The following is a 22,135-nucleotide window of genomic DNA, read 5'->3' as shown; positions in this document are numbered from 1 at the left end:
CTACTCTTTCCGCCTTCACACTTCTCTTTTCTACCTTGGTGGCAAAAACAGCTTTGCCGGTTAGAAGGCGTGCTTGTCTTCCCTATGTGGGAATGAGACCTTGTGACTGGCAGCAAGTAAGAATGAGAAGCCACCCAGGACTGGTTGCGCCAGCTCCGCTCAGCTGCTGGCCAAACGGGCGACTTGCCCAATTGCAATTATTAACTTTCTGTTAATATGGGCCAATTCTCTCTCTGGCTCTTGTATTCCTCCTCCTGGGGGGTGGGGGTGGGAGGGCTACACAGGGGACGGAAAGGCCAATTTTCCTTTTAATCAACACTGAAGTTACAGACCCGGCTCAGGCTGGGATAGCATGAAACGGTATTTCAGAGCCAACAGTGGGGGGACAATCAGCACTGGATGCCCCCCTCCCCCAATCCAGAAACACAACCAGGTGTTGCTTGACGGATCCAGAACCCGGCGAAGAGTCCAAAGGAAAATCCTAAAAGGGTGCTTTTGGGGAAGGAGCGGGCAAAGACGGTGGCGCTTTTGAAAAAGAGAACATCGGTCACACGAGTGACATTGAGTTGAACAGGACAATTTTCAAAAGTGCAAATTATTTCGGCTCAGACCGAGGCGAAGACCCCCTTTTCCCTCTCCCCACAATCCAAGAGACATCGGGAGCGTTCTTCCTCGTAGACATTTCGCTGTGACCTCGCAAGGCCTCTCAAAACGTCAGATAAAGGCATTTGCCATGGGGCAGGTGGGGGGGGGAGCCTAGGATGGGGGGTCTTTGGGAATGGCCGCAGCCCCACAGCAGCCCTGCCCAGCTCAGCCCCGCTCTGCAGCCGAGCATCCAGCCTGCTCCTTGGGCTTCCTTAACCAGAGTAAGAGCACCTTGTTAATATTTTCCTGGGGGTGTTTCTGAAAAGGATCCGTCAGATCTCCTCCGTGTCTTGCCAAACAGCCACTCGAAAAATGGGAAACCGTCACAAACACAGCAGGATTTTCTTTTCTTTTTTTTCTTCTTTTCTCCTTCCTTCCAGGCTGTTTTTGGCCAGACTTGCAAAACTGGGGAGAGGATCCCGAAACCCGAAGAGGAAGCTGGACTTCGAATCTCCTTCGTCCTTTAGGTCCCAGATTTTTTCCGGCCGAGTTTTGCCCGCCGAGGCTTTAGGATGGTGTAGTTCATATACTTCGTGTGTTGGTCGGAGAGGAAAGGAATGTAGAAAGCCCGGAACAACTGGGAGGACCTAGAAGAAGACAAGAAGGTTTAAACATCGATCCCTTCCAGCTGGGGAATTCTGGGAGTTGAAGTCCACAAGTCTTAAAGTGGCCAAGGTTGGAGAGCTGGCCTTCAGGTGCCTCCAAGTGACAGGGAAGGTGATGGAATAGCTGGGAAGAAATCACGGGAGCCGTATTTCGACGGAACGGAAATTTAATTCCATCAGTGCTGCTTGCTTTGGCTCTGCCCTGTGACTCATTCTACAGAGTCCCCACGTGCACCTCACCCAGGAAGGCCATCCCTTGTCCCGCCATCCAAGTCTGGGGGTCCACTCTGGCCCAAAGAAGGGGAGATGGCTTTGGGGGAGTTTGCCCAGCAGTTTGGTGGAAGCTGGCCAGGGGATTGAGGTGCAAGAGGGCTTGGAAGCACGGGGGGGGGGAAAGGAAAACTGAATGGGGGGGGCAGACTGGAGCGCCAGGCATCAGGGGGCCCAGACGGAGCTACAAGCTGGGCACCGTAATTAGCCGATGGCTCTGAGTGTTCTCTAATTCAATTAAAGGAGCCTTTATCCCAGCCGAGCGAGAGTTGCCTTTGTGGCTCTCGATGACGTCAGCCAGAGACTCGGCTGTCCCAGAAGCTCCCGGTTCAGCCAGCAGGAATCGAGTGGGCGGAGGGATCCGCTCCCCCCCCCCAGGAGGAGCTGAGCAGCCCTTGCCAGAAGGACAAAGGGCCACACTGAGGAGTTGGGGGAGCATTCACCCTTTCTGCATATTCCTCTGACCCCTCCCTCCCTGCCTGCCTATTTCTCTTCCTTTCTTTCCCTTCCTTCATCTGAGTTTCCTTCCTTCCTTCCTTCTCTTATCTTCCTTCCTTCCTTCTTTCCTTTCTTCCTCTCTCTCTCTCTTCCTTCCTTCCTTCCTTCCTTCCTTCCTTCCTTCCTAGCAGCAGGCGATCAATGCCATCGGCCCCTCTGAGGCAAGGACGGGTGAGGCAAAGACTGAGCTCTCTTGCTACAGGTTTTCCCCCTGGGGGGGGGGGAATTCGACCGGCTGTTCCAGTCTTCCTCCCAAGGGACAGCCTTTAGCAACCTCCCTTCCCTGGGGGAATTCTCACCCTGCCTCTTCCCGTCTCCACCCCCTCGTCCCGCAATTAGCCTTCCTTCTGAGAGAAGCCGTTCCCCAGCAGCTGTGCTTTTGCCTCTCCTCTCCCAAGAGTGGGGAACCCAGACGCAGGCCGCTTCGGGAAAGGCTGCTGCCCCCACCCCCGTCTGGGTGGGAGAGGAGAGGAAGGGGCTGCCACTCCGAGCCACCCTCTCCTTCCTCTTTGACCCCCCCCCCGTCACAGATGGCTGGCAGTTCCTCTATTTCCCTGAGCAAGGGGGGAAAGACAACTAAAGAGGCATGCAAGTTCACAGAATCACAGGGTTAAAAGGGACCTTGGAGGTCTTCCAGCCCACCCCCTAGCCTGGATGAGAAGGGGTGGGGTGGGGTGAACTTCAGCCCCTAGAAACGTATTTGACAGGGGTGGGGGGGGAGGCTGAAGCACTGATGACTCACAGCCTGGATCTCTTACTGGGAGACCAACCCTTCGTGGCCCAAAGTGGTAGCTGCTCTGACACGACACCATCCAATCCCCCCCCCCCCGGGCTGGCATCCGAGGCGCTTCCCAAGGAGTCGCGGGGTCTCCCGCACCGCCAGCATGCCTTGGCTGTGGCCTCTTACCTTAAACTATCCAGGAAAGGCTTGTAAGCGATCGTGACCCACTCCTCCTTGTTAGCCGTGTACCTGGGCTCCCGGGGAGCCTCGTCGGGGCTGTCGAGATCCACCAGGTAGTGGCATTTGGAAAGGTCAAACTGTGGGAGAAAAGGGCACTGATGACGTGAGGCTCTCTCCGCTCCAGGCAGGCTCCTGCCCGGGCAGGAGGAAGCAGGGCAGCTGGGCCCAGCCAGGCAAGAGGAACAGCTGCAAGACTGTCTTCTTGCAGACGTTTCCTGACCCAACTAGGTAACATCATCAGTGTTAGAAGGAATGTTTGAAGAGAGGAGGAGGAGGAGGAAGACGACATCTGTGGGGTCCTTGGTACTCTCTGAGCTTTGTTGTTTTCTTGCAGATGTTTCCTGACCCAACTAGGTAACATCATCAGTTTTAGAAGTGAGAGGGGTTTGTGGGGAGGAAGGGAGGTTTGTGGGGTCCTTGGTGCTCCTGAGCTTGGTCATTTTCTTGCAGACATTTCACGACCCAACTAGGTGACATCATCAGCGCTAGAAACGTCACCCGAAGAATGAATTAAACTGAAGAAGCTTCTTGGATGAGAAGTGAAACATTTTCAAACAAACATAAAAAAAACACAAGAAAGTCCAGTTACCTTTTGGAAAAAACACCCTTGGGGTAGAAACAGCATCTTTCTAGCACTGATGATGTTGCCTAGTTGGGCAATGAAATGTCTGCAAGAAAACCACCAAGCGCAGAGAGCGCCAAGGACCCCACAGTTCAATCCTGAACTACGAATAGCCTCTTCTGTTGACACAGCTGGAAGGCTCTGGTGCAGCTGGGGAGACTTTCAGCAGCTGCTTTTCAGGAATCCCTGCAGAAAAGCAGCCCTGCTCCAGGGAGGGAGGAGGCTCAAGAAACTGCTGGGTTTTCTTTCTCATCACAGAAAACGGTCAAGGTGAAAGGAAGAGACTGCTTTTCTTTAAAGCAAAAGCGAACACGCTGCAGAAGCTCCACTTCTGCAACAGTCATAGTCCCCCAACCAACTGAGCAACAACTTCCCAATTTAAAAAGAATGTGAGTTGAGAGGTTAATAAGAAAACAAAGTTAGAGAAAAAAAACTGAAGGAGAGACTGAGCCATTTCTCAGGAACCGGTTCCCACAGCAGGCAGGAAGTCACATTCGGCGATCCAGGTTCCCTGCAGGAACCGAGAGGCCACTGGTCAGACTGAGCAACAGAACAACAGAGTTGGAAGGGAGCTTGGAGGTCTTCTACTCCAACCCCCTGCTCATCAGGCAGGAAACCCTATACGGATGGCTGTCCAATCTCTTCTTTAAAATTTCCAGTCTCAAGAGCATTCACAACTTCTGGAAGCAAGTTGTTGGCCCCATTTTTGCAGAGGGGGGAGGGAGCGACGTGTGGCGAGAGACAGGCCTAGGTTAAAAGAAGGCGGTCCCACTTACGTATCTGGAAGGTTCCTCTTTGTTTCGATCGTTCATGTCCATGGGAATGAGGCGGGTGGCCCCCGGGCCCTTGGCAAATGGCTTGGGCAACTGGCCCCGGAATTCGGAGGCGATGAACTGAAGCTGCCAGCTGCGGGAAGAAGGGGAACAAGAGGCTTTTAAAGGGCGTTCCGGGGCTTTTAGTGAGCAAACTGTCAAGGTTCCAACTGAACAACTCAACCAAGTAAACACCCGCGAGGCTTTCCGAACTCTTAACGTAAAACTTTATGGAGTACATCGGCAAGCATGCAAGCAAAACCAGCTCTGGCGGAACCCTACTCAATCCCACATAGTAAAAGCATAGAATTGCCCCCCCCCCCCTCCTTCTTGGTCAGGTCACGTTGCCCAATTAGGAGGAAAAATATTGCTATGAGAAAGTGTCTCTGGGTCTGGCCAGACACCTGGCGAATTGTCCTTGGTTCTCACGGTTTGCTTTCTTGATCTTTTGACGGCTGCATTCCGATCCCTTTCCTGCCCCCCCCCAAGTTCACTGGCAAGCTGAGAAGCAATAATGTGCTTTGAACTTGACGCAAGCACCAGATGGAGGCAGACAGAGGTGTTGATGGGGAAGGACAGGCGGGCAACGAGGCCCTAAGAAGGCACCCCGGCAGCAAAGATGGGGATTCCTACGTAAAAGGCCCATCCTGATCCTCTCTGCTTTTGCTCTTTCTCAGAAATGAAACTTTTAATGTCGGCTTCTCCCTTTCCACCCGCCAATGTCTTTCTGATGGTTTTGAGTTTGCAATTTTTAAAATCATAAAACCAGCTAGGGTTTTAATCCTGATGATCAGTAGACAAATTCTTTGAAGGAGTAAATCATTGACTTATCCACGGGGAAAGGAATGGAGAAGGAAGGGAAAGTTCTCTGGGAGAATTGAAAGGAAGAAGCCTTGCCTGATGTCTCCACCTTTTTTTTCCCAAAAAAGCACTGGGCAAAAAAAGTCAAAATGGAGGCAATAATGGTGCCACTGAAACTCTGTCTGGTTTTATGAGGGATCGAGGCAAATCAGAGTTTTTTGAAAAAGGAGCAAAGCCTGAAAAAGTAGTGAGATGGCTCATCTCTCAGTTGTTGTTGTTAATTGCGAAGTCGTGTCCAACCCATCGCGACCCCATGGACAACGTTCCTCCAGGTCTTCCTGTTCTCTACCATCTTCTGGAGTCCATTTAAGTTCACACCTACTGCTTCAGTGACTCCATCCAGCCATCTCATTCTCTGTCGTCCCCTTCTTCTATTGCCCTCAATCTTTCCCAGCATTAGGCCCTTCTCCAGTGAATCCTTCCTTCTCATTAGGTGGCCAAAGTATTTGAGTTTCAACTTCAGGATCTGGCCTTCTAAAGAGCAGTCGGGGTTGATCTCTTCTAGGACTGACCGGTTTGAACGCCTTGCAGTCCAAGGGACTCGCAGGAGTCTTCTCCAGCACCATAGTTCAAAGGCCTCAATTCTTTGTCGCTCAGCCTTTCTTATGGTCCAACTTTCACAGCCATACATTGCAACTGGGAAAACCATGGCCTGGACTATACGCACTTTTGTTGGCAGGGTGATGTCTCTGCTTTTTAGTATGCTGTCTAGATTTGCCATAGCTTTCCTCCCCAGGAGCAAGCGTCTTTTAATTTCTTGGCTGCAGTCCCCATCTGAGGTGATCTTGGAGCCCAGAAAAATAAAATCTGTCACTACCTCCATTTCTTCCCCATCTACTTGCCAGGAATTGAGAGGGCCGGATGCCATGATTTTGGTTTTCTTCATCTCTCAGTGAGGCCAACCATTTGGTTGAAATGATCTAGGCAGGGTCTCCTGCTTGAGCAGAGGGGGTTGAACTAGAAGACCTCCAAAATCCCTTCCAACTCGGTTATTCTGTTATTTTGAAGCTTTCTGTCTCCCAGGGCTTTATGGCCCAGGCCAGGTTTGTTTACTGCTGGCATGAGGGGTGCCCCTGTGCCCCCCAGACAGGAAACAGGCTCCATTTTGACCCAGGAACTTACTTCTCTGGGAGGACGAAGCTGCTGGGAAACCGGTACCACTCCTTCCCGACACAGACGTGGACCGGCCTGCCTTCGGGCACGGTGTGGATTGTGGGGTCTGTGGCAATTCTGTGGAACTCTGGATAAAGGTCCAGAGGCCCGTGGTAACCTGGGCAGCAAAAACAGCAAATGGGGGGAAAAAAGAGGAGAAAAGTCAGCCAAAATTAGCAACCCTTTGAAAATTAGCCAGTGTCCCCTTCAAATGTTTCCCCAGCCAGATGTGTTCAGGCGGCAAGTCTCAGAATTCTCCAAAGGCTGAGAAGTCTGGTGAGATACTATCACAACATCTGGGGAAGAGCAGACTGTGTGTCCTCACTCAGGTTTTTCTCCTTTTAAGATGGGTGGACTTCAACTTCCAGAATTCACCAGCCAGAAGTCTGAAGCCACTGCTCAAACTTGTGGGCTAGGGGATTCTGGGAGTTGAAGTCCAGCAACTTCAGATGACCAAGGCTGTTTATCTATGATAAGACCCCCCCCCCAAATTATAGACACAATATAGCTTGGAAATTTTGGGGGAGTCAGGTTCCTCCCTGCCCCCTAGAGCCTATAGGGCAGTGTTTCTCAACCTTGACCATTTTAAGGCATGTGGACTTCAACTCTCAGAATTCTGGGAGTTGAAGTCCACATGCCTTAAAATGGTCAAGGTTGAGAAACACTGCTATAGGGAGTCAAGACTCAGAAAGCCACATTAGACAAACTCCTAGTCAATCATCATTGCTGAATGATGGATCAATGCCTAACACACACACACACACCGAAGCCTGACTGTAATCTGGTAGATCGTTGCAGGGGATAAGGGTGGGGCACGGGGACGGTGAGCCGATCCCTGCAGAAAATCTACTGGTTAAAGAACGGGGCTCCCTCCTCGTCTTGCCTAAACCAACCTCTGAATAAAGCCACCGAACGGGAGAAGGAGAGCAGGCCGAAGACCAGGACGGTGCCCAGGGCCAGCCAGTTGGAGGAGACGGTGTAATGCTCCAGGCGATACCGTTGGAAGATAAAGTGGTAGCATTTCTGGAGGAGGGGAGAGAAAACATGAGTGCCGTTTGCGTTTGGAAAGGAGGAGGGTGAGCAACAGTACGAATGAAGATGTCCGAGGCCCATGGAAGATCTACCAAGACAGCAGCAATTGCAAGCAGTCCCTGACTTACAAAGTTACATCATTGGAAAAAAGGGATTTATGACCATTTTCCAGATTACGACCGTTGCAGCATTCCCCATGATCATGTGATCAAAATTCAGACGCTTGGTAATTAGCTCATATTTATGACCGTTGCAATGTCCCGGGGGACACGTGATCCCCTTTTGCGACTTTCTGACAAGCAAAGTCAATGGGGAAGCCGGATTCACTTAACAACTGTGGCAAGAACAGTTGTAAAATGGGGCAAAACTTACTTTATTCTGCTCCTGGCAGCTTCATAAAAGATGGGGGGGTTGTCTCAGCCCCCCTGGTTTCAAAACTGAAGTCCACAAGTCTTAAAGTTGCCAAGTTAGGAGCCTCTTGCTCAAAAGTAATCCCCCCCCAGAGAAACCCTCCATCCCTCCTCTCTTGCCCCCTGCCCCACATTGCTCCTGCCCCCAAAACACACCTGGAGGGCTGAGAGCCCCACTGCTCCACAGAGACAAATCAGGGGGTAGATGGGGTACAGAAACCTCTCCTCTTTGTGGGGCTGGCTGAAGAAAATCAGGATCCAGACGTACATGGGCGAAAGCGTCAGCCAGTACGGGCGGCCGAGGTTTTGGACTGGAAGAAGGGACAGACCGGAAGAGGATCAGTGGCAGAAAGAACAAGGAAGTAGAAGCTATTCTTCCTGGGACCAGAACTGCTGTCCAAACCAATATTTCTCAACCTCAAAGACTTCAAGAGGCGTGGCTGGGGATTTCTGGGAGTTGAAGTCCATACCTCTTGAAGTCCCTGAGATTGAGAAACACTGATCTAAGTAAAATGTGGGCACTGATAGTCACTGGTTGCCATGAATTATATTAACCTAGTTAATATAATTTGGATCTTGTTTCTCTTAAGGACTCTGAAACAGCTTGACCAGGGAGGCTGTGACTGATCAAAGGGAGTCCCTGTCTTGATAGTCTGCCAGAGGTCCCCATGCTTCCTTTCACACATCTATCCATCCATCCATCCATCCATCCATCCATCCATCCAAATGCATCCCCCCCAAATGTGACTGATCAAAAGAGCACAAAAAGGCCTTCAACATTGAGGCAGGGGTTTTGGGTTCGAGAGGGGCTGTTCCAGCCCTTCAGAAGTATCTCAGGAGGTTCAAAATGCTTTTTGGAAGGAGGGGACGGCCTCTTTCCTGAACCAGGAAGTTGAAGAAGGTCTTCTGCGCTTGGAAGGCTTGGTCAGAGCAGGCCACCCAAGCTGGAGATGCTTCATCTTTGGAGGCAGTGACAGATCCTGGGTGAGTCTGCCTGGGGACTCTCTCCACTACCCAGCTGGTGAGGTCTACGGGGCTCACCACGAAACTTCTGCAGGAGGCTCTCCATCAGGCAGGTTAATGGCAAGGCCAGCAAGGCCAGGACGAAGGCCACGTTGAAGTTCAGGAAGCCATTGATGAAGTAGAAGGACCAGGGCTCTGTGCCTGCAGGAAGAAGGGAGAAAAAGGTCAGGCACTCCCTGGAGGATCTATCCCAGCCAGGAGTGTGTGTGTGTGTGTGAGAGAGAGAGAGGGGGGGGAGAGGGAGAGAGAGAGAGAGGGAGGGAGAGAGAGAGAGAGAGAGAGAGAGAGAGAGAGAGAGAGAGAGAGAGGGAGAGAAGGAGGGGTGATCATTTTTTGTAACCACAGCTGACTTCCAATGGGGAAATAAAGCCTGGTGCCAGAGCCAAAAACCCGGGGAGGGGAAAGGAAGACCATGTGACCAGCCCACCAGCATCCCAAAACATTTTCTCCTGCCTGGAGATAGACTCACCGTAAAGATCTGGCCCATGTGGGGTGAAGACGTTGTACAAGATGATGTTCAGAGGGGCTACCACCAGCTTCCCGTAGTGGTAGCTATCGATGGCCACCATGGGCACCTTCGTTGAGAAAGAAACCACCATTCAGAACGTTGTCCTGCACTTTGGACCATGTTGTGCCAGCACTTGGATTCCCCAGTTTGGAAAACGCAGGATTTAGCTTAGTGAAGGGTGTGCTGTCCTCAGGTGATGCAGAAGCCCACCAAAAGCAGGGTGGAGAGGGGCTCCCTTCTCACCCCACACTGTCTGCTGCACCACAACTTGGGAGACTCACCAGAAACACCAGCAGAGACACCAAAGACCACTGCAGGAAGCTCTTCCACCGTCTTTTCAGGACCAGCAAGTCGAAGGCAATTGGGAGGCTGCCCAACAGAAGACCGGGGGATGGATTAGTGAAGGCGCAGGAAACTATTTTAGCTCAACGTAATACCTAATAGCCCAGTCAAAGAATTACCAACTCAGACAAACAATCAAACAGTAACCAACAGCCTACTCAAGGAAGCACCAAGGTGATTCCCACCAACACAGACAGAGCCAGCCACCAGTACATATATGGAGCAAACCCTACTTCCTTCTAGTACTGATGTTACCTAGTTGGGTTATGCAGTGTCTGTAAGAAAGCAGCCAAGCTCCAGAGAGCACCAAGGACTCCCCAGTCCTCTTCTTACTTCTCCTCCACTCCAAACCCTCCTCCCTTCTAGCACTGATGATGTTACCTAGTTAGGTAAAGAAACATCTGCAAGAAAACAACCAAGCTCAGACAGCACCAAGGACCCCACAATTCTCCTCCTCTTCTATTTTCTCTTCTCCTCCACTCAACACACCCTACTCTCTTTCAGCACTGCTGATACTACCTAGTTAGAAAGATGGTATTTGGGAAGCCTCCTCCCATCCCAGTTCCCAAATTTTCAACCCTGGCAACTTTCAGATGGGGGGGACTTCAATTCCCAGAATTCCCCAGACAGCACAGCTGAAGTCCACCCCACCTTAAAGTCATCAGGGTTGAGAAACACGGTCTCTGGGTGCTGCTGTTCACGGCCTGCCATATTTGTACTCAGGGTTAAATTGCAGGGTCCTTGGTGCTGAGGTTTTCTTGTAGACGTTTCAAGACCCAGCTAGGTAACATCATCAGTGTCAGAAGGGAGTGGGGTTTGCACTGAGGATGTTGACCACCTTAAAGTCACCGCCCAAGGTTGAGAAACACGGTCTCTGGATGCTGCTGTTCACGGCCTGCCATCCTGAACATTTCTTTTCTTTTTTTTAATTAAAAAGTTTTATTAATAATTACATAATAAACCCAATAACCCACCCCCCTACTTCCCGGAACCAAATACAGGGTATATCAAACATATTAAACATAATCTAATTAAGTTAACAAATATATTAATCATACGCTAAACAAGTTTAACAATTTATACAACAATTAATATCATACTTAACCCTTAACTCCCTTTAAACCTTATTATTAATAATACTTATTTTTTTAATCATAAAATAAATGGAACTTTTCAGTTCCATATTTAATCTGAATATAATCTATCCATCTTCTCCATACCATAATATATCTTTCTTGTGTATGATCCTTTAAATAAGCAGAAATTTTAGCCATTTCTGCCAAATTGGACACCTTAAATATCCATTCTTCTAATGTAGGCAACGAATCTTTCTTCCAATATTGGCCTATCAATAACCTTGCTGCTGTAATTAAATTCAACATTAAAACAGTTTCTTTAACATCAAAATCCTCAAAAATCCCTAATAAGAATAGTTGAGGAGTAAACTTTATCTTCCTTTTAAAAATATTTTGAATGTTCCACCAAATCATAATCCAAAAGGCCTTAATATTTTTATACCAAATATGAAAATAAGTTGCATCAGAACTACCACATCTCCAACATTTGGGCTGTAAATTAGGATACATACAAGATAACATTTCATCATCTCTCCTTCTGACTCCCACTTACCCAAGGGCTGCACTGAACGGCCAGCCCACAATGGCTCCCGCGGCCACGCCCAGGACCGCCAAGGAGGTTCGGTCCATGTACCAGCCTGTCATTGCTACGATGGTACAATACATGCAGAAGCTGCTGGGAAGGAAGGCTGAAAAGAAGAAGAGGCAGGAGAGAGAGACTGGCATCTGGAAAGCCACCAGGGCACATCTGCCATAACGGGATAGGACCCTCTGAGGATGGAGGCCAGTGCACTCCAAGAGCAGGCAACCCAAAAGAGGGATTTTACTGAGCACACAATTCTGTGTGCTAAAGAAGCCTTTTCACGACGCAACTGGACTTTCTTGGGCTTGTTTTTTTTTTTAAGACGTCTCGCTTCTCAACAGAGGGGGAGGGATACGATACCACCTATCTTCAGTCTACAGTCCTTTCAACAGTTCCAAGAAGGCTCCCCACACACTATTCAGATGACCCTGAGGACACAGATAAACCTCCAAGTGGCCTCAACGACTCTCTGAAAGAAGGCAAATGACCAGCTGGTCTGCAAGGAGTATAAATCCTTCCATTCCCCACCATCCAGTCAGAGCTGAAGAAGCTTCTTGGACAAGAAGGGAAACTTCTTCAAAGAAAAAACAACAAAGCCCAGTTGCCTCGTGAAAAAAGCATCTTAGGGATAACTGTGACCTGATGACGGAGAATCTCCATAGATAAATCTGTGTGCAAACAGTGGGCTTCAAGAATTAGGGCGCCATCTTTCCCTTCTCGAATCTGCAGAGAATCAGCGGCTGTCGGTACCTCTCCCTCGGTCTTCAAAACCAAAGGCCCCTCAACATTTCCTTACAGATGGTCTTCAACTTATGGCTAGTCCTCACATTCCTGACTGCTGCAACTTCCCCATGATTGCAATCCAGGGGTTTGTCAACTGGCTCACCATGATAATCGCTGCAGGGTCCCGGGGTCACGTGATCGCCATTTGCAACCTTACTAGCCAGCCTCCGAATAAGTGAAGTCAACGGGGGAAGCAGCAGGGAAGATTACAAATCACAATTGTGTGATGTCTCGCTTAGCGACTGCAGTGATTCACTTAATGGCCATGGCAAAAAAGGTTGTAAAACTGGGTGCGATCTCGCAATGCCTTGCTTAATGATTGTACTGCTTAACAAAGAATGTTCCAGCCCCGGTTAGGTGATCGTAAGTTGAAAACTAGATGCACTTAATGAAACGGCAAAATTGGTCTCTGCCCGACTCCTTTCTTCACTTACCTGGGGCTGAACAGAACATTCCGGTACTAAGTATCAAGAAAGCCAGCATAAGTCTGCTCACGTGAAGCCCAAATTTCTTGCACACAGCCCTGGGAAACAGAGAAGACAATCGGAGCCTGTTTGAGGTGGGGCCAAGCACTTAAGGATGGCTTACCTAACTGAGATCTGCCAGCCTTGGAAAAGGCAGGCCACGCATTCTGTACAAGCAGCTATATTTGTAGCTCAGTGATAAAGCAGGCCTGCTGCCTGTGGAAGACTCCAGAGGGGAGGTGAAACGGAGTAAAAGTGAGCAAAATATCCCAGTGATCTAAAACCAAGCTAAGCTAGCCCTAAAGTAAGGGGCTGCCACAGAGAAGGGGGGGGGGTCAACTTATTTTCCAAAGCACCTGAAAGTAGGACAAGGAAAATATGGATGGAAACTAATCAAGGAGAGAAGAAACCTGGAATTAAGGAGAAACTTAATTAAACTTAATTAGCACAATTAACCAGTGGAACGGCTTGCCCTCAGACTTTGTGGGTGTTCCATCACTGGAGATTTTTAAGAAGAGACTGGACAGTCGTTTGTCCGAAATGGTATAGGGTCTCCTACTTGAACAGGGGGTTGGACTAGAACGCCTTCAAGGTCCTTTACAACTCTGTGATTCTGTTTTGTTCTGTTCAAACTGCTTCTGAAGCACTTGCTATCTTGAGCCCTTAACTCCTTCCCTAAAATTCTCGCTGGGCATCAGCTTCAAAGCAGCAGAGAAACAATATTGTATGGGATAGCAGTTATGGCTGTACCCAATTCTTCTAATATTGCAATGCATTTTTTTTAAATGGTATTCTACCATTTAACACCCTGGATAAAACAATACAGAAACCTACAGTTTTTAACAATTTTAATTGATTCAGGCTTTCAGTGTGGCTGAGAAGACATGGCTATCTTAAAACACACCCAAGAGTTTTGTCACCACAGTCAAGAATATATGTAGATCAAGCTGAACTACTGTGTATTCTCTGAATCTTGGGATTTTTCCGGCAGACGTCTCATTACCCGGCCAGATCACATCATCAGTGCATGGGGGAATGGAGTTCACTGGCTGTTTTGCCAACAAATTCTGCTCCTTCAGATATGGATGATGTGACCTAGCCTGGTAATGAAACGTCTGCAGGAAGCCCATCAAGATCGGAGAATCCTAGGAACCAACATTTTTGCTGCAGTACTTTGCTTTAACCGTTACACAGCAGATTGAGAAATGCACCTCTAACAGCCACACAGTGCACAAAGATAACCAAGGAGGCCCTCGGCGATACTCACTTATAAAAATAAAGCTCGCAAACACAACTCAGGAAGGCCAAAAGGCAGCGCAGGAAGTAGAAGATGAGGACCTAGGAAGAACAGCTCCTGTTACATAGCTTCTAGGAACAGACGGCGGTTCTGTTCACACAACATGCAGAGTGATAAACTTGCCAGGTTTTTTTTTTTCCAATTTGATCCAGTTTGCCATTCAATATGTCAGGTTGACTAAATCATGATTCGATGAGACCTGGGTTTGTCATGTCACAGAAGAGCAGAACTGCAGGCCTCAGAGCTGCCTGCCTGCCTCCCTCCCTCCCACATGAGCCTTTCCCCCCAGCCTGGGCATGGCGGAGTTGCCAATAAAACCACAACCTGGCAGCCACAACCTCCCCAAAGAGGAAAAGCACAGAGGCCTACAACACACAATGTAAAAAAAGAGGAAAGAGCTCTACCTGCTGGCCAAGAACAGCAAGAGGAGAAGGAATCTCAGAGAGAGGAGACTCAAGACGGGAGGTTTAAGAAAGAAATGTTAATGCACACAACTAGTCCTCGCTTAGCGACCATTCAAAATTACAATGGACATTGAAAAGGGATTTATAACCTGCATTTTGGGTGCTCAGTAATTTGTCCCCCATTATGACCATTTGCAGCATCCTGGGGTCATGTGACTGTGATTTGGGTTTTCCAGGAAACAAGCATTTACTTCCGCTTTCTGGCTGAAAACGCCCCATAGTGGACAATGGTTTTGCTTAATGACCTTCCCATTTGCTTTACGATCAGCCATGTTCACTTAACCACCACCAAACGAAGTCATAAAATCAAGTGCAGTCACGTGATCTTCCTTACGCCTGTCACAACTTACAACCAAAATTGTGGGCTTAATTATGCTTGTAAGTCAAGGACTACTTTTATTAATAATAATACAGAGCATAATATGTACAGTAATAGAGTATAGAATACTGAATAGTGATGGTATAGAGCATAGTAATTGCCTTAGTAGTAATAACATAGTAATAACAGAAAGATAGCAATAGAACTGAATAAAAGAAACACCAACAAAAAAAATTATTTGTTTGTTTCAACTACCTATCCAGGATCCGGTGCTTTCATGTCTCTTGAATCTGGATCAATCTAACTGAAAAAGAACCCATATGATACATAGACCTTTGAACTGGACTGAAGTCAGCCTTCTGCAGATTTGAACCCTCCAAAGACCAAACTAGAGATAGCTTTCATTTAACCCTGCTCTGTTTCTGTTTCCTAAGTAAAATGTCATAAAAAGCATCTGAGCTGCTCTTAAAACAGGCTTGGAAACCAAGAGAACAAAAAATAAAAAAATAAAGGAGAAAAAATAGTCCCTTTAGTAAACTGAATGGAAATGTCATTCCACCCCATTCCAAAGATGAAGCCAATGTGGCCGTGTTACCTTGTTTGTTTGGAGAACTCTAGCATGGAACAGGGCTGGCAGAGCATGGAGCCACAGGTACGCATAGGAGCGAATGGCATAAACAGGTGAATATTCCCACGTCTGGAATCCTTTGCCATAGACGAGGTAGTGCATCTATAAAAGAAACACATCACAAAAGATGTCCAACGTTGTGCTTTCTACAACATGTAGGCATACAAGGAAGAATACTAAGCACTCAGCCAGTACCTGTCAAAGTGCCTATGAGATCAATCATCCAAGATGTCCCCCCCCCCGAAATGCAACTGAACTTTCTTGTTTTGTTTTTTTTCTTTGAAAACATTTCGCTTCTCATCCAAGAACTGAAGAAGCTTCTTGGATGAGATGTGAAACATTTTCAAAGAAAAACAAAACCCCATAAAGTCCAGTCACCTTTTGGACAAGCACCCTTGGGATACCTGTCAAAGTCATCAAGAAGGAAATGGAGGCATTTGGTACCCTGATATTGCCCTAAGAAACTAATCTCTACAGGATGCCTGACCTCATTTCAAAGGGTTCAGCTGAGGCTTTTAAATTCAGCAAGTGATTAAAGAGGCTGATGAACCATTCACTCTTCTGCAAGCTAATAAGACACTCACAGGTTCCCAGTAATTAAAGGTTTCATCACAGTCGGAAATGTTACTTAGCAGAGCTGCGCAGAACCTGGCTGAGATTAAACACTTGAAAGCCGTTGATCCTTCAGGAGCCCAGACATGACCTGCTTTGGTTCCCGAGGACCTAAGAGAAAAGCAAAGCGGTTGTTATTAACCGTGTAAATGGAGGATGGAAAGCAAGGAGAGAAATGACAGGAGGAAAAGGGTGTTGCTTGCACAGCTACTCTGGCTTTCGGATACAATGGAGCATTCAGAAAGGCCGATGAGAGAATCGGAGGGCCATATTGGGGCATTTAAGGCATACAAGGACAATCATGGGATGAAAATGCTCTCTTGGACCCAAACCTCATTTATTCTTTACTTAAATGCCTATGGAGAGCTTATTTTAAATCAGGGGTCTCCAAAGTTGGTGTCTAAGACTGGTGGACTTCAACTCCCAGAGTTCCCCAGCCAGCCATACTCCAGATATCTCCATCATGCTGGCTGGGGAATTCTGGGAGTTGACGTGCACAAGTCTCAGAAAGTTGCCAAGTTTGGAGAGCCCTGTTTCAAATTGATAAAATATTACCTGCATCAATGTTTAAAACTGGCCTGATCTATCAAGACCAAATCCTCGCCTTGTAGGAGAACTTGGTTAAAGGGACCTATTAAAGTATTTTTACAAAATTATGATTACTGGATGGGAGAAGTTTTACGTTACCTTTCCTGTTGCTGATGTGGCTATTAGGACGGACACCCTAAGGCTTGCCACTGCATGGATTAGATTTGAATTAAAGAGGCGCAAGCCCATTTCTTCTCCCTCCCTCACCCCAAATGGGGGGGGTTCCTCCTTTCTGTCACTACCTCTCCTCCCCCCCCCATTTGCCCCTCCAGGTTAGCCCATAATTCTCTCGTCCCATTAACAACACACGAAAGGGCCCTCCCTTTCCAAAGCCTGGACCCCCAGCCGGGGGGGGGGGCTGGACTACAACTCCCATCACTCCTCAGTATCGTCAATCTTCTGATAGACGGTTGAAGATCCTGGGGGTTGATGGGAATTGTAGTCTAGCCCCCCCCCCCCCGGAGGACCCGATGCAGCAGAAACCAGGCCACCCTTCCTCGCTCTCGGCCCCTACTCTCTGCTCTCCTCGGCAGCCGGCGGCGGCCCCTCGTCTCGGTGCCGGGCAGGCGCCGCCGAATCCCCGCCGCCCCACCGAGGTCGCTGCCGGGCCCCCTTGGCAGCCATGCCGAGTGTGGGCAGGCGGCCGGGCTCGTGGCGCTCAATGCAGGGACGCGGCGCCGGCCGCCGCCATCTTCAGTGTGGGCACAGCGCAGGCGCGGTTCCTTTTTCTCCCACGTCCGCTCCTGCGGCGGGCTGGCGCTGCGCTTTTTGTGGAGCGACGCGTGGAAAAGCACGAAGTCGCCAAAGGCGGGGCAGTAGGGCCTAGTGGGAAGAGCTCCAATCTCATTTGCGTGCTGAACGTTCCCTCCGTCCCCTAAAGTAAACTGCCTTCCCCAAGATTGGTTTTCTCCACTGCTGCACCCTATTTATTGCAGGGCAAAGAATGTTACTGCTGCAAGGTTTTATCTAGGTTATGCTTTTTTTTAATGCAGCAGTGCTGCTTGGTTAAACAAACAAACAAACAAACAAATAGATATCAAACAAACAAAATCTGCTCTTCGGGAAAATTTTTGTCCTTTATTTTATTTAAATTCCAGCTTTGTTTTTTTTATAAATAACTCAAGGCGGCGATCACATACAACTCCTCTCCCTCCTCCTCTTGCCAACACCGACCCTGCCAAGCAGGTCCTCCTACCTAACAACCACCCGGAGGCAACGCTGCAGTTCTTCCCTAAGCTCCATCTGCATGGCAGCCGCCTGGGGGCCACCGAGCGCTTTGTCGCAAGACTGGTAAGTGAGTCTGTAGCAGAGGCTGGTCTGTGTCGCCCCCGGGTACTGAAAACGGTCAAGCAGCTGGATAGACACAACTGTGTCCAGAGACACACGCCTGGCGATGATATGGAACTGGATTTCATGGAATGTTTCTGCATCTGGAACCCAGAAGCTGATGTCGTGCACGTAGGATGGTGGGTAGAGGGAAAAGTTCTGGAAAACGCCTAAATGGCCCCCCAAAAACTGGTTTGCAAAACGCTCGTCCGAAGTCCAGAGCATCCGCCAGTCAGAAATGCCACATACGCACATCGCCAGAAGATCGAGGTTCAAAGAAATGCAAACAATGTTTTGATTAAGGCTTGAAAGTTGCCACGGAATGGTACTTATTGTCCCGACATGAAACTCCTTTGGGCCAGAATAAAAATCCTGGCAGCTTACGGTCACAGCGTATTTTGGGTTGTGTAGAAATGGTTCTGAAGAAGATAGAAAAGTATTCTGTTGACTGTTTTCTGGCTCTTGGTTCAGAGAGTCCAACTTAACATCCGATGATCGGAGTAAAGAGTTTAATGTATCTACGAGACTTTCAGTCAGGAGCTGTGCATCTTCTACATCTTCCTTAACTGCACAGACGAAGATGGCCTCGTGAAAAATAGGAGGATCATGAACAGAAATTTTACATTTTCTAAAAGCCAGTCCACTGAGGGCCAACAAAGTCTGAGGAGAAAAGTCTCTCTGCTTTATAATAGAATGGAGAAAAACCAACAGGGAAGGTCGAAGGTAATATTGTCCCAAGGTCCAACTCAAATCATCATCCTCATCAGTTCCTGTGTCACTTTTAGAAGCCACAGATTTAATTTCGGGGTGATTTTTGGCAACAGGAACCATCCAAAAGGCATCTGATGAAGGAGAAGCAGAACGGTCTTTGAATACCAAGGGAAATGAAGAATTCACCTTCTGAACTGTGAAGGATCTGCCGAGGTGGTCAATTAGTTTTTCATTTATAGTTCTCACAGGATGCTTTGAATTAATATCTAAGTAGTTCCTAATTCAGATTATAAAAATATTAGGAAAAAAGTATTAAACAAGGCAAGCCACTAACCTCAAATGTTTTATCTTCAAAAAAAGCAAATTATTGATGGAGCAGTAAATGTGAAAGAATGTTACGATTTTTAGCCTATTTGTTAGCGTTATCTTAGTTTCTCAGATGTCAATACAAAAGGCATCTGGACATTAAAGGAAATGTAGACATCCCCCCCCCCCTTAAGTGTTCCATTTAAAAGCACACTCATCAGCCAAGGGATTGATTACATTATGCAGAGATCAGACTCAAAGGTTCTGGAAATTCTGCCGCATACCTCTTTATCTTATCTAGGAATATCTGTGGAATTTCGCAGGACATGAGTTTGCCTTCCAGCTCCGCTTTGCAAATCAAAGGTTGAGAATGCAAAAATGGCACACTCCGGGTGAATACGTGATTCACAGCGCCTTCCATGTGGAAAGATTTATCCTGATTCCTACAAAGAAAGCAGAGAAGTTTGGAGGCAAATAAAGTCAATGCCTTTCATTTGTACAATTAGCTGAACCAACTGAAAGCAAATTAAGATGGAATCCAAAATCCAGAAGGCAAATGTTGGGTTGGCTGAAACACCAGGCAAGATTCATGCTGAAAGATGTCAACAGTTAGAAGAACAATCTTTGTGAGACAAAAGAGCGTAGTTCCACATATACAGAAAGAATTCAGTTAAGGAAGGCTGTATAGATCTGATTATTCCCAAAATTTGTATAGGATTTTACTGGAAATTTATTCTGTTCCTTCAATAAACTTGCTCCCACAAAGGCCTGAAAACCAACAGGGTCATAAATCTTTTTTGCTACAGGTAATAGAAATTTAAATATGAGACATATAAGTTTTATAAGAAATAAATCCTGTATGTGCAGTTGTCATCCACAGAATTTGCATGATGCTTCCCAAAAGAGATACGTAGGAGCATTTGGTAATAAGGCACTTTCTCGGGCAACAGCCAAGATGGCACCTGGATAGGATCAAGCACACCTTACCTGTAGCCGGTACATTTATATCCACCAACGTCTTTGATATTAAATGGCTCAATGCCACTCAAGATAAATCCTGCTTCTGCTGCCATCGCCACAACTTGCCAGCTGTTGTGCCACTCACGCACTGGCTGGTCTGCAAGGGTTCCTCCTTGTCCTCTGCAAAGTGCCACATGGATGTCTCCTTTCTCTGCCAAAACATCTGCACAGCTGGAACAAATAAAAAAGAGGGGTAACATTGCCTTGCAGCTAATGTAGCAAGTTGTCAGGTTTTTTTAGTTGTTTTCAAGAAATCTATTATATTGTTTTTAATAATTACAGGGAAGTGAAAAATGTGAAAAGTGTTCTTGAAGAGGAAAAATGAATAATTTTGAAGCTAACCTCACTTCACTTCTGTTTTTTTCAGAACTTTTTTTTAAGGAAAAGAAAAACAACTCCAGAGTAGTCTTTTCAAGAGACTTCTGAAACATTGTTTTGCACAAAAATCTTTGCTACTGGAGGTGGATGAAATAGTTGCATACAGGGATACCAACATCAAGAACCAAAGCCACAGACATCCTCAATTGATATTTCCTTTGCCCATACAATCCTGTAGCTCTTTGCACAAAGCTCTTAAGAGTAACAAAGATATGCCTGTTGGGAGGATCAAAATGTAGCTCTAACATCTCAACATTTGTATCTTAAGGTTTCTATGGTAGTTCAAAACAAAGGCACACACACACACATATGTAACAGGACAAAGTACACAGCCTTGCTTTGTCTCACCTGCAGAAAAACTTAGCAAGAAGTTCCCTGTTCTTTTTTATTCCAGCCTTTTTTCCACAATGGGGGAAATTAAAATAAATACGGTCAAAATTCCTCATAGCTGGCAAGAAGTATTCCTTCAGTTTTGTGCAGTTGACAGAAAAGTAGATTTCAGCACCTGAATAATAATGCAGAATTTAATAGTTGAATTTTTCCAGGTGAACAAAATATAAGGATAACAAAAGTGCAATGAAAATACTTCCCCCCACATCCATACACATCATTTACCTTTGTCTCTCAGAAATTGTACATTGGATTTAGTGAAAGCTTGTTCAGATACAGACTCTTCACTACCATAGCAGGTTGCAATAATATGAGTATCACAGCCTCTTTCTTTGTACAAATGGACCGAGAAGGAAAAGTTTCCTTCCCCAACCAGTAGGAAATGTGCTTGTTGATGCTGCATGGAGACAAATGGTCACTGTCAACAGCCAGAGTCTGGATTGTAGAAGACTTCAGGGGACTCTGCTCCTTTAGTCTGTTGCTCCTGAGGTAATCACCTGAATCATTTTTGAAAGAGGAAACAAGGAGATGCAAGCTCCGAAATTCATCAAATCCCTCATTCTATAGCAGAGAAGCAACCAAGCATCACTCATGGTCAGCCAGCATGGCTCACAGCAAGCAAGCTGGGGAGCTGTGCCCCAAAAGTTGCAGGAAGGGCTCCTCCTGGATGTGAAACATCTTGGGTCTCTGCCAAGACTACCTCCAGGGATGCTACAGGAATGAAACCAAGGAGGTAAAAACAGTCTAGGTTGCTTTTGCACAAGAAGCAATAGGTGGATACAAGAAGCAATGGATGGAAGCTGATCAAAGGAAAATCCAACCTGGAAATGAGGAATTTCCTGAGAGCAAGAACAATTAATCAATGGAACAGTTTTGCCTCCCAGAGTTGTGGTCGCTTCATCGCTGGAGGTTTTCAAGAAAAAAATTGGACAATTATTTATGAGGATGAGGCCTTCCGCCTTGAACAGGGGGTTGGACTAGGTGACCTCCTAGGTCCCTTCCAGCCCTGGGAGCCTATGATTTAATTCCGCTGCTTTCTTTCAAAGCACACCCCAGGGGCCAATGTTATATTATGCTATTGCAAATTATTATATTAACATTCTTTTCACTATTACATTCTTGATTCTTTGGGAGAGGAAAGAAAAGGACAGACCCCCCCCTCGCTGGGGATGATGGGTGCGGCAAGACTAGAGGAGCGTCACACCTAGAAGGGGGCGTAAATGGCAGCTAATCCATTTTTATCCCCCCCCCTTCCAAATTCCCTTCTGGCCAACCCTTTTACAAAACAAATTCACGGAAAGGAGGGCGGAAAAAAGGATAAAAATATTGCAAGACTATCCGGAATTTCCCCACTCGCTTCCGCTTCCGCTTCCTCCTCCTCTTTCCCAGCCGGCCCGCTTCCACGGGGGCTCCGAAGCGCGGTCGAGCGTTTTATACGTCACTTCCGGC

At 47.3% G+C, this 22,135-nt stretch overlaps 2 protein-coding genes across 5 annotated transcripts; both read right to left on the bottom strand.

Moving 5' to 3' along the window:
* Positions 1 to 290: 290 nt before the first annotated feature.
* Positions 291 to 17,262, bottom strand: ALG9 (ALG9 alpha-1,2-mannosyltransferase). Of its 2 annotated transcripts, none has more exons than XM_039350577.1 (15): positions 17,070 to 17,262; positions 15,940 to 16,078; positions 15,323 to 15,457; positions 13,915 to 13,985; positions 12,618 to 12,706; positions 11,371 to 11,506; positions 9,681 to 9,768; positions 9,361 to 9,466; positions 8,910 to 9,032; positions 8,025 to 8,179; positions 7,320 to 7,449; positions 6,397 to 6,544; positions 4,378 to 4,507; positions 2,926 to 3,056; positions 291 to 1,232 (listed from the first exon to the last, which is right to left on the bottom strand). In XM_039350577.1, exons 1-15 carry the CDS (start codon positions 17,177 to 17,179, stop codon positions 1,109 to 1,111), a joined length of 1,815 nt encoding a protein of 604 aa, XP_039206511.1. In that variant the 5' UTR covers positions 17,180 to 17,262; the 3' UTR covers positions 291 to 1,108. The 2 variants fall into 2 exon arrangements, with proteins under 2 accessions (XP_039206511.1, XP_039206512.1); XM_039350578.1 differs by lacking the exon at positions 17,070 to 17,262 and adding an exon at positions 16,655 to 16,751.
* Positions 17,263 to 17,612: 350 nt separating this feature from the next.
* Positions 17,613 to 22,112, bottom strand: FDXACB1 (ferredoxin-fold anticodon binding domain containing 1). 3 transcript variants are annotated; one of them, XM_039350574.1, is made up of 6 exons: positions 21,508 to 22,112; positions 20,912 to 21,397; positions 20,645 to 20,801; positions 19,886 to 20,089; positions 19,183 to 19,341; positions 17,613 to 18,869 (listed from the first exon to the last, which is right to left on the bottom strand). In XM_039350574.1, exons 2-6 carry the CDS (start codon positions 21,087 to 21,089, stop codon positions 17,747 to 17,749), a joined length of 1,821 nt encoding a protein of 606 aa, XP_039206508.1. In that variant the 5' UTR covers positions 21,090 to 21,397; positions 21,508 to 22,112; the 3' UTR covers positions 17,613 to 17,746. The 3 variants fall into 3 exon arrangements, with proteins under 3 accessions (XP_039206508.1, XP_039206507.1, XP_039206509.1); XM_039350573.1 differs by having other exon boundaries at positions 20,912 to 21,183; XM_039350575.1 differs by having other exon boundaries at positions 18,593 to 18,723; positions 20,912 to 21,183.
* Positions 22,113 to 22,135: the final 23 nt, after the last annotated feature.

This window comes from Crotalus tigris, unplaced genomic scaffold (assembly GCF_016545835.1).
Source record: "Crotalus tigris isolate CLP2741 ecotype Arizona unplaced genomic scaffold, ASM1654583v1 scf7180000018340.3345759, whole genome shotgun sequence".
Lineage (NCBI taxonomy): Eukaryota > Metazoa > Chordata > Lepidosauria > Squamata > Viperidae > Crotalus > Crotalus tigris.
The sequence above is the reverse complement of the archived record's forward strand: the minus strand, read 5'-3'. Positions and strand labels throughout refer to the sequence as shown.